Source organism: Lineus longissimus, chromosome 6 (genome assembly GCF_910592395.1).
Source record: "Lineus longissimus chromosome 6, tnLinLong1.2, whole genome shotgun sequence".
NCBI lineage: Eukaryota > Metazoa > Nemertea > Pilidiophora > Heteronemertea > Lineidae > Lineus > Lineus longissimus.
This window is the reverse complement of record NC_088313.1, coordinates 13,611,520-13,621,900: the sequence shown is the minus strand read 5'-3', so window position 1 is coordinate 13,621,900 and position 10,381 is coordinate 13,611,520. Positions and strand designations below refer to the sequence as shown.

The 10,381-nt window shown below is 41.2% G+C and overlaps 1 protein-coding gene across 3 annotated transcripts; it reads left to right on the top strand.

Moving 5' to 3' along the window:
- Positions 1-55: 55 nt before the first annotated feature.
- Positions 56-9,341, top strand: LOC135488938 (uncharacterized). Of its 3 annotated transcripts, XM_064773915.1 has the most exons (12): positions 56-371; positions 936-1,186; positions 2,796-3,016; positions 3,346-3,463; positions 3,732-3,899; positions 5,426-5,715; positions 6,246-6,416; positions 6,874-6,992; positions 7,363-7,417; positions 7,968-8,201; positions 8,427-8,568; positions 9,149-9,341. In XM_064773915.1, the coding sequence occupies exons 3-12, from the start codon at positions 2,809-2,811 to the stop codon at positions 9,231-9,233; spliced, it is 1,590 nt and encodes a 529-aa protein (XP_064629985.1). In that variant the 5' UTR covers positions 56-371; positions 936-1,186; positions 2,796-2,808; the 3' UTR covers positions 9,234-9,341. The 3 variants fall into 3 exon arrangements, with proteins under 3 accessions (XP_064629985.1, XP_064629986.1, XP_064629987.1); XM_064773916.1 differs by lacking the exons at positions 56-371; positions 936-1,186 and adding an exon at positions 1,475-1,531; XM_064773917.1 differs by lacking the exons at positions 56-371; positions 936-1,186 and having other exon boundaries at positions 2,199-3,016.
- The last annotated feature ends 1,040 nt before the right edge of the window (positions 9,342-10,381 follow it).

The following is a 10,381-nucleotide window of genomic DNA, read 5'->3' as shown; positions in this document are numbered from 1 at the left end:
TGATTTCGACCGTTTTCCGTACAATTTCGAACGATAGTTTCAGCAGCTTGGTCAATAAGACCGACTGATCTCAACCGATTTCGGATAGAACTGACAAAGGGAGTGTTTTAATTCTCTTATCGATCAGTAGGCTTTTTCGCGGTTATTAGGTGATGAGAAATTACCAATTATACCTACTGCATGGAATCATCACTACAACAAACTGATAACACCCCTGTCTCCACAGAGCAACCGTTATATTATTCTTTAAATCATTTGTGGATCCATCAAAAGAGCGCCATAAGACTACAGAACAAAGCAATGAATCGTTTAAAGATTTAGCACGGCCAGCGATTCAGCCTGCCTTTTACATTTTCACCGTCCGAGAAAGTGTACGTATACCTTCTCATTTCTTGTTTAAATGTCCTGCACGGGTCAGTAAGCTTCGCCCATGGTACATGTACCACCGAACAGTTAATCCTAAACAGAACCCATAAGAAGGTACCCAGGGAAAAGCGATTATTTTCCAGTAGACATCCATGTCAGTTGAAGACGATGAGGTGCACGTTTTATTGAACTGTACAAAAAAATCATTAATCCATTGAAGACCTACGCCATTAGAATTTGTTATTGAATTTGAAAATTACCAATTTGGAAAATACGTGCATGTACTTAATATAAACTTCAGCTTTGAGTAGACAGATACAGAAATACATTGTACTATGAATGTAGATACCAACAAGTCCAACAACTTCGTACGCATATTAATTGCACAATGGCATTGTGTACATAATAACTGCATTTTCAATTTTCCTTGACCACCAGTACGCATATCCCTTTAAATTAAAGCTGCAATGTCGACGGCTCCTAATCATTTAACAATTTAAAAATACGTGCCAGGCAGATTGGCCGACCAATAATAATAATATTAATAATAATATTTAAATGATTTATAGTGCCAGAATCCACTCAGAGTGATCGGTGACACCATACAAAAGAGAGACATATTAGGAGTGGTAGCGACCAAAGAGATAGGATTTAAGCGATTTGAAGACCGAGATGCTGGCACATTCTCTCGCACTGCGTGGAAGTTGATTCGAGAGCATTGGGGCTGCAGTGGAGAAGGCTCGGTCGCCAAACGTTATCAACCTACTCCTTGGTCGCACCAACAGTGGGCCAACAGATGAGGAACAGAGACTGCGTCTAGGTTGGTAGACTTTGCCATCTAGTGAGCAGTCTTTATTTACCTTTATTTCCGAGAATTATTTTTACATACAATATATATCTGCGAAGTCAAGAGTAACACGGACAGGATCATGCGACATAACAATACATTATACATGCAACCATTAGCACGAAAGCTAATGGTAAATCATTGAACAACAACAGCCGCGCAGGACCGGATTAGCTTGTGCTATAGAAACCTGCCAGCTAAACTGTTCACAGTGTTTAGGCCTAATAAGGAACAGGTCTGAGCTCACCACGAGGGTCGGATTACCAGAACGTCAAAAAGAAACTAACTGTTCTATACTAGACACTCGCTGTTTTAAAGGTAAGTCCATTTCTGTTGTTTTTCCCCGGAATTTTACATGTACATGTATATCATTGCAGTACGATATTTTGCGAATCATTCCTTAACTTGAAGTGAATTAACTCCAAGAACGGCACAGTTCCTAGCTGTTTTTCTTTTTTGTATTTCGAGTAGATGACACGTAAATATTACACCAGCCTATAGTACACACAGACGACTATATACACTGGCAGAGACATTCGTGATTTACAGTATAGTTATAGGCATGTCTCTTCGCCTTGGCATGGATGTAGAATGACTAAATGGTCTTGGCAGCAAGGAGATTTTATACAATCTTCATGCAAAACAAAAGTGGTAAATTTCGGGCCCCAAAAACGTAGAAAACAGCTGGCATACTTACAATTTATTAGTAAAATCAACTAATTAGGTACTTCCTATGGCACCAACTGTGTATTAGTAAAAATAGTAGTAATGTAGCTAAAAAGGTAAAACTAATCATGGAATTGGTTAAGAATCACTATTTCGATACCTATTTCACAGTCATTGCAATAGAAGTACCAGAATAGTAAAAAGATTACCAAAAACTATTTTTACCAGTTAATTTTAAGAGTTCAATATTACACATGCATCAGAGGATGCAATTGTACTGGGGCTACACAATATAATCATACTAGCTCGTCTTGATTAATGAAATCTCCCTGGTATCATTGGAATTGGGTATTGTGTTCGCTTTACCTCAACGAAAGAAGAGGCAGGTTTCGCAAGCCTACGAAGAGCTACATGTACCAACGACGATGGAGAGTCAGAGTATATACATGTAAATGCACTTTTTTATCGACGCTTAGATCTTTTCCACGATTCCTCCTGCAACTAAGGATAACTTGTAAAAAGGAGGATTTAGGGGTGTCTCGTAAATGAATTAGCGTGGGACTTGATGCCTTGCAGGCAGACCACTGCACTGCGCACTACGTGGCCGGTGTAACGTTTTTGGTTATCTCCCACATTCCAGTGCTTCGTACAATAGACAGTGTGCTAGAAAGGCCACAACTTTTTTTATTGGAAACAGAAAAAAACGTGTCGATCTGTCTTTCAGTGTTCCCAACCAATGTTCCCAACCAATGAGGAGAACGCTTAGAAACGGAACCACTGAATAACGCTACACCTGGTTAATTGCTCTAATGTTAAATCTGCATCGCACTTTTTCTATACCGAAAATAGGAACAAATATAACATATAATGTCAACATCATGAGGTAACCTAGATGAAAGTATCTCCTCCACTGCAGCACCGATCTAAAAATGACTGAACCAACCGTCGAAGAACCATCGCTTAGTGTCATGGATATGAAGTACGACTACGACCGAAACTACCAGCCTGTCCATCCCGCGCCCGTACCCGTCCCGAGTTTACCAAAGCCAGTCCACCTTCCCTTTACTCTTGTTTCAAATGGGGCGAACGACGTGACAGCACCTCAGCCGGATATGGACGACCCACCACCAGCATACCGTGAGTTCACAGTGACAACCTGCATGTAGTGCATAATACATAAGCACGAACTCCTTCGTGTATACATCCGCGATATAAGATTCCTTCAGCCTGCTGGAATTCCTCAAAAATAATACCCTGCATCAGCTAACTACAAAATCTTATGTCTTGATGATGAAAGATGATGCATTCAATAACTTTGTAACAAGGGTGATCTCTCATAAGAATCTATTTGATGTATCCTACGCACGTGACAATAATGTGCGCATGTGTAAATTAAAATGTTGATTCACCGAACGTCTGTCGTGAAAGTGTGACAACATTAACCTGGTGCCCATCTTATATTTCAGAGGAAGTAGAATCAAAAGATGCAGCTTTCCAATTTCCACCAATCACCTTCTGCGACATCTACCCGAAATGCATTACGCCTGGACATGAGGCACGGCATCCTGTATTCGAAAGATTTGAGTGAGTATTGGTTTTGAAGGGTTGTAGGCTGGTCTCTGTATTTGGGAAGGGGGGTCGCTGCACATCTTGGGAAGGGGAAACTTAATTCAACACTTCACAAAACGACCACTATTCTTTTTGCAAAGTTCCATTCGCCAATGTATTCAATTGCTAAAATAGCAAATTAAACGGCAAACCGCAGCGACTTATTTTAACAAACACTGCAGTGGCATCAGGCCTTTCCACAATAAACGTGCATTGTAAAACGATTGAAATCTGCTTTTTTCAGCGCCATCATTCAAGCTGCCAACAGCTGGTTAAAGGAGAACCCATTGCTCAAACTTGTCTCCTGTGAAACACTCGACAGACGTTGCTCCTTGAGTGGTGACGTAGATACCCAGACGCCATACCGACACGAGCCGAGCAATGGCGAACAGTCTTTCGTGAGGATATTAAGGTTTGTGGTCAAATTTTGAGGGGATTGCTTTGGATATCTATATCATAATACTATAAGGCGGCTCGCTAAAGTGCCATTTGGGGGTCGTGTTTCGTCTCGAAATTTTGCACGTTTGCAGGTGATATGTTATCCTGATGCAACGTCATGTTTATTTTCGGAAATTTACTTCAGCGAAGCAGTAATGAGGGATTTTTAATCGGACACGGTCAATTCTCCTCACCACTCACGGAAGCCAAGCCATTGCTGTTTAGTTATGCAGGGGATTAATGAATCACCTGCACTCCCTGTGGGGTGACCAACACTACCTGTTGAACGGCTGGCTGTAGGGGGGTGATTGGAAAAGCCTGTACACGTGTTGACCTGCTGAACTAAGGTTAATGTTATTTTCAATCCACGATTGTAGGTCACCTGATCTTCGAGATTTCGCGGGGAAAGAAATTGTAAACAAACGTATGTGTGCAGTTCAAATGTAAACAAAAATGTATTTTTGGTACTTTCGGTTGCTGGACTTGGGTTTTCCCGCAGTAAGGAGCTGGGGTCAAATTGGTGGTCTATTGTTTATGGGTGCTGTGTTAGCCAGAGCTATAAACCCGTGATAATGAAGGTTACCATGGTATGTTAATGTGCTCACCACAGCTCTCAATACTTGATCTGAAGAGGCGCGCTGAACCTGAAATGGCCTTATCAAGGAGCTGCTCACGGTGCTGAACTTCTAGCTTGCCTGTCGAGTAAGTGCCTTGCCCGAGACCTGGCTACATGTAGGAGGAGCACGCATTTTAAAGTTATAGTAGTGATAGTGCAATTGGTTCGAGCCATTTGGAGGCCGACATGTGAAGGCCTATCTGGGTACTCCTTCTTCTCCGTATAAAAAGGCGCATATTGCTGACTAAGGAACGAGGCATTGCCTCATCATCTCTATCGGACCAACTGATATACTTTTATATGCACGCATACAGCACGCCACAGCTAGGTCCGATCTGTGGACAAATGGTTGGTTCACTTTGTCTCTTCGATATGGCTCCTTTGATATTGCATTAGATGTTTATTGAAATTCAATCTATTCAGCCCATTTGAACCTGCCTGCGCCACGGGTACAATGCTAGTGTTATATAAAGAGGCTAAAGAGGTGACCCTGTGTATGTTTTCACAAAGAGAAGAAGTTAAGCATTCTGTAAGAGTTGGCACTGTCGCTCGTCTTGAACTAGAACGAAGTATTGATGTCGACTTACGAGTGTCGTGAAGGAGGTTATGACACCGTGCACACACCTTTGTACTTCGTCATTCGTATTAGGGTTGCGAAACCTGCCTAACATTGTTATGTAGGAATCGCGCTGACGAATCTGCACTCGATCACGAATTTAGATCTAACTATCATAGTCGAGTTATGATATATAAAAATCTGCTATTGCTGAGAATGATACGGACTTGGCGCTGTAAAATATTCTTTGCCTAACATTATGACTTCAATTTTTGTTCTCGGTTACACACTTCGTTCAAACATTTTATTTGCCGTCGTTTTCTCACAGGTTATGGCTAACAAAAGAAACGGCTGAAAATGCGAATCTGCAACAACTAGGCTACTGCAACCTCGTCCCGACAACTAGGACAGCCGAGGAAAAAGCAGAAGTTGACAACACACTTCCGGATACCGTGGTTTTCCATCCGGGTATGCTGAAGGTTGGTCACGTGGTGCTAGGCGGCATCCATGGCATGACTGTGGGCATGAAAGGGCCCGTTATGAAGTTCCAGCGATACCAGACGATCCAGCAAGTACTTAAGGCGTTTAATAGGCAGATAGTGAAGGATCCACTCCCAGGTGAGGTTTATCGGAGTTAGAACGGTTTCAGAACCGGAGAGTCAAACGGAACCCTTGAAGAGAACTTGTACCCTGGAAAAGTTGCCCGGCTCTATTGTTACGGATTATGCTATGGTTCTATCGAAATCATCACCGTCAATTGCTCAGAGATTAAAGCGCAATAGAATCCTCCCTTTCTCGACCTTCTGTCCTAGGACATTTCAAACTTCACCGTCGCAGTCGAGAATGTATCAGACAATTATTTCTCCCATAGAAATGCAAGACTTGCCGTCCCATTAAGAATTTGCATTGCCTACCATACGCAATATTATTTGTCTGACCAGCAAAATGCCCCTTATAGTTAAGGCATCGACATGAAGTTTAGATGTCCGTGATCGCAGATGCATTTTTGAGACGCCAATACATTAGTTGCCGAGAATGCGTTTCAACTGCTTTTGGAAAGCAAGAACTGCAGTACTCGAGGGCGCGGCGATCTCTTTAAATTTCTACAATTGCTGCGGTTTTCTAACGAGTACTATTCAACCTTCCAGGGAGAGTCCTTTCCGTTGAAAGCGTCGAGTTTAAGAAGAGCGAGTCCTGGGAGCGGGAGGCGGTCGACCTTGATTGTTGCTATTGGCACATGCGGAACATGACCGCAAAACACTTCCTGTCCTGCCTGAGAGTTTATTACATTCTGGGGGAAAGCGCGTCAGAACAAATATGTAGGTCCTCTTGAACGAAGTCACACAATAATAATTCTTTGTGTTTCGCCCATTACCAAATCGGGCGAGGAAAAAACAGACCGAGATCAGAACAATACAATCTGCAGCCGCAAAGGAATTCGTTAAATCATGCCGGTCCATCCGCGTTGTGCGTCGGCATCGTGCGACGGTTAAGACGGAGATAGCAGAACCTGTCTACTCTTAGAATTGACGCACAACATTGTTAATCATAAAACCTTTAAAAAATTGTTTTTATGGCCCAATATAGAGGTTTTTTGGAAAAAGAAAAAAAACCCAAGTGGGTTTTGAGGCTGTAAAAACACCTCTAAAGATTTTTCACTTTGTTAAAAACCTCTACGGGGTGCTTATTGATAAAGGTTCTTTAATACATTTAGCTGAAAAACCGTTATTTCTAAGAGTGTTGTCATAACCTTTTTTATTTCTATATTTATTTTAGCGGTGACGTCCTTTTCGCCAGCCAAGCAGAGTCGGCAAGGTGGACATCCGTCTGGAGGGCGATTTGAGGGTTTCGACAGCATGTTGACGAGAACCAGCCAATGGATTCAAAGCCATAGTGTATGTAGCCTCGATCTTCATGCGTCGATTCGAACCAGCCGGCGAAGTGGCCAGCCACGAACTTCTGTGGAATCAGTGTGCATTTATTGTTTGTTTTGGTTCAGGAGCCTAGCATTAGGTCTCGCGTGGTGGCGCTAAATTGGTCAATGCCGGGGGGGGGGGGCTTATTCTAAATTCCTGTTTCATTTTCGTTATATCCACGACAAAATTTTGTCATGGCATGATCTTTCTTCGGAATCAACTGATGATCTATCTGTGGTATATCCAAAGAAACCAAATTTCATTGAAGAGGAGCCGCAAAACGCCGACCGATGAGCATGTTGGCAAACGTAAACAAAAAATATTTTGAAAAAATGTTTTGTTCTTTCAGGGCCAGAAATTATTGAACCTTCAGTCTACACTAATTCGCTTTTCCGGCAGCGCCAGTAAGTCAATCCCACTCAAGTGTTTTCATTTTTGTGGTGCCATTTATCCACTGCCACTGTCACATCCCGTCGAATGTCACAACCACCGTCAGAACCTTTTTTATCTGACGGAGGTTTTGACATTCGGCGGGATGTGAAATCAGGAGACAGAGGTTCCAGTGGATCAAATTGTCGTGGGATTTAAAAAAAAAGGTTATTTCGCATTTTCCATTTTAAAATGATCCACGTCTATATACATCCTCATCACGGTGAACACTATCAATTAATGTGTCTTAACTATAAAGCACACACCGTTTTCTGGGACCACCATTGGATCCGCGGTAATAAGGTAGTGGTACAATTACAGCCACAACCAGTATAGAATACACCAGGCAGTACATATTATTACACATGAGAGGCTACTATTGTACCAGGGCTATATTTATGTTTTACGGCCTTACCCGCTCCTTACTTTACACACTACATGGACCGAAATGGGTCGAAGAAAAAACTAAGGCGGTACGTTGCAATGGTCTCATACATATATGACAACATTGGTGTTATTTTACAGCGATTGGAGCACTGAAAGATGACATAGACACCGAGGCTACATATACAATGGAACTATCCACAGGCGAGACAAATTTCATCCGCATACTCCGAGCATTTAGCGTCAAGACTGAAAAACATGGCGACGTGGACAAGGTCACGTGCAAGCTGTTCCATCCAATCAAAATCGACAGGAAAAAGTACGAAACCGTTCAAGAAGTGTTACAGAGAACAAACAGGTGGATACTAGCCGCAGGTGGGTTCGAATCTCTGTTATCTAAAGTCATCGTCAACTAGCTTAACCAACCTAATACCTGTTTTGAGTCTTTAATTATATTTGCAACCTTTGACACTTTTAAAATGCATTCAGGTTTGATGAAGATGTACATGGGCGTGGGTCATTGTAAGGGAAAATGCGAAATAACCTTTTTAAAAATCCCACTGCCATTAATCCACGGGAACCTCTGTCTCCTGATTCCAGGCTTACAAGATAGATTCGTTGGCTTCGAGACAACAGAGCTGCCCTTGAGCTCGCTTGAGGCCACGGCTGCCACATTAAAGACAAATGCCACTGCGATGAAGATGTACAGGACCCGGGGGAATTTTTGGATCACGTGCTTCAGGTAGGAGTGTGATTGGTCGGCTGAAACAGTCCTGCTTTTATTTCTACTAAAGAGTTCAGAATCAAAAGAGGACCATAGATAATTGTGAAATCAACGAGAGGAGAGTGCTTTGAAATTTCTCTCCGGAACAATATAAGTATACGCCGTTCGTTAGATATTTGAGAGTAGAACGAGTTCCAATTGTGTACTCACGGCTGTATAGAACTATACATCCTTGGGAACTATACACCGGTGGAATACTGAATATTTCAACATTGCCGTTGTGTAGGCAGACATACAGATAAACACTAGATACATCAACAAAGTTGGATGCATGATCACTGCACTACGGCATTAGGTATAACTGAATTATAACATATTCCTGAGTCAGTTGATCATAACTGTAATCTTACACGAATCTTTGTTACGAATGTACAGGAATGTGTAGTAGAGCGCAAAAGAGGCATGCCTTATTTTCAAAGGCATATATAAAACAGAAGAGCTTGCAGACGTTTTTCAAATTCTTAATATTGGTTTACGAGAGATATTCATGATAATTTACAATGTTAGTAATGAATGACACTTTTTACATTTTTTTCAGACTTTATATAAGAGGCGAATACACCGAACCAGCAGATGACGAAACTTCTGTCCAAGTCAAGAACAGTTCATGCACCATTTCTTAGTCAGTTGGAGACATTAAAGGCATTTGGCGAAACGGCAAGACCTCATGGCTCTGCGATCGCTTAATCTGACGAAAAATTGCTGCCAAGCACACATTTATGACCGACGTATCACATGTACATACTCATCATCTTGCAATAGCAATGTTTTGAGATCGCTATTAAAGTCACTCAGCTCGATAGTGGTGACGCAATAGCATGAGAGTCAGTATGGTACATACTGAGAATACATAAAGACTCGACTAAGAACATCGAAGTAATTCTACAGCATCTTATCTAGCATGACTGGGTACCAAATTCCAGTGACAGTAGGGATTTTCACAAGATGAATTGATACCAATCCAATGGCTATTGCTCTAATGGCTGGGTGTTGCATTATAGTCACAAAATACATGCCTCAAATTTCTCGTCTTATTCAGTAGTGTTTGATATATAAGCTAATAAAGAAATGGTACGTTTGTACTTTAATGAGGTTTATAAACTACTCTATACCTGCTCTCGCGCCCGTACAATTTCTCACTTTGAGAACATGTCACATGTCTCCTTTGTTATTGTAAGTTCAGAGCTATCATTCTGTTCCTCTTGATTTTATCTTTCTATTAATATAGTAGTAAAAACAACAGTATGTGTTTAGGAACATCCCTTTAAAGGTGACCTGAAACGCTTTTATTATAATTTTAACTTGGGTTATAAATTATAGGGCATAACATAAGAAACACAAGTGTGAAAACCACATAAATATCGAACTACTCATCTTAAAGTTATATCAATGTGTAATTCAAACATTCCAGGTGGTACAGGAAGAACAAATTGATGATGTACATTGTGCTGTACTGAAATAAAGTTTTGATAGTTTCATGCTTATATCTTAAATACCTTGTCACAGGTATGAGCTTTTAGTGAACATGTTAAGGTCCAATTTTAGAATATTATAGGCATGAAACTATAAAAAACTTTATTTCAGTACAGCAGGATGTACATCATCAGTTTGTTCTTCCTGCACCACCTGGAATGTTTGAATGTTCTACCTGCCATAACTTGAAGATGGGTAGTTCGATATTTATGCGGTTTTCACCATTGTGTTTGTTATCTTATGCCCTATTATTTTTTCTCTAAGTTAAAAAGTTTTGCATGTGACCTTTAAAAAAAGG

Bases quoted from the DNA above. Each gene is read 5' to 3' on its own strand.
- LOC135488938 (XM_064773915.1), top strand. From the start codon at position 2,809: ATGACTGAACCAACCGTCGAAGAACCATCGCTTAGTGTCATGGATATG. The intron at 3,017-3,345 runs GTGAGTTCACAG...CTTATATTTCAG, and splicing joins CGACCCACCACCAGCATACC to AGGAAGTAGAATCAAAAGAT. The intron at 8,569-9,148 runs GTAGGAGTGTGA...CATTTTTTTCAG, and splicing joins TTTTGGATCACGTGCTTCAG to ACTTTATATAAGAGGCGAAT.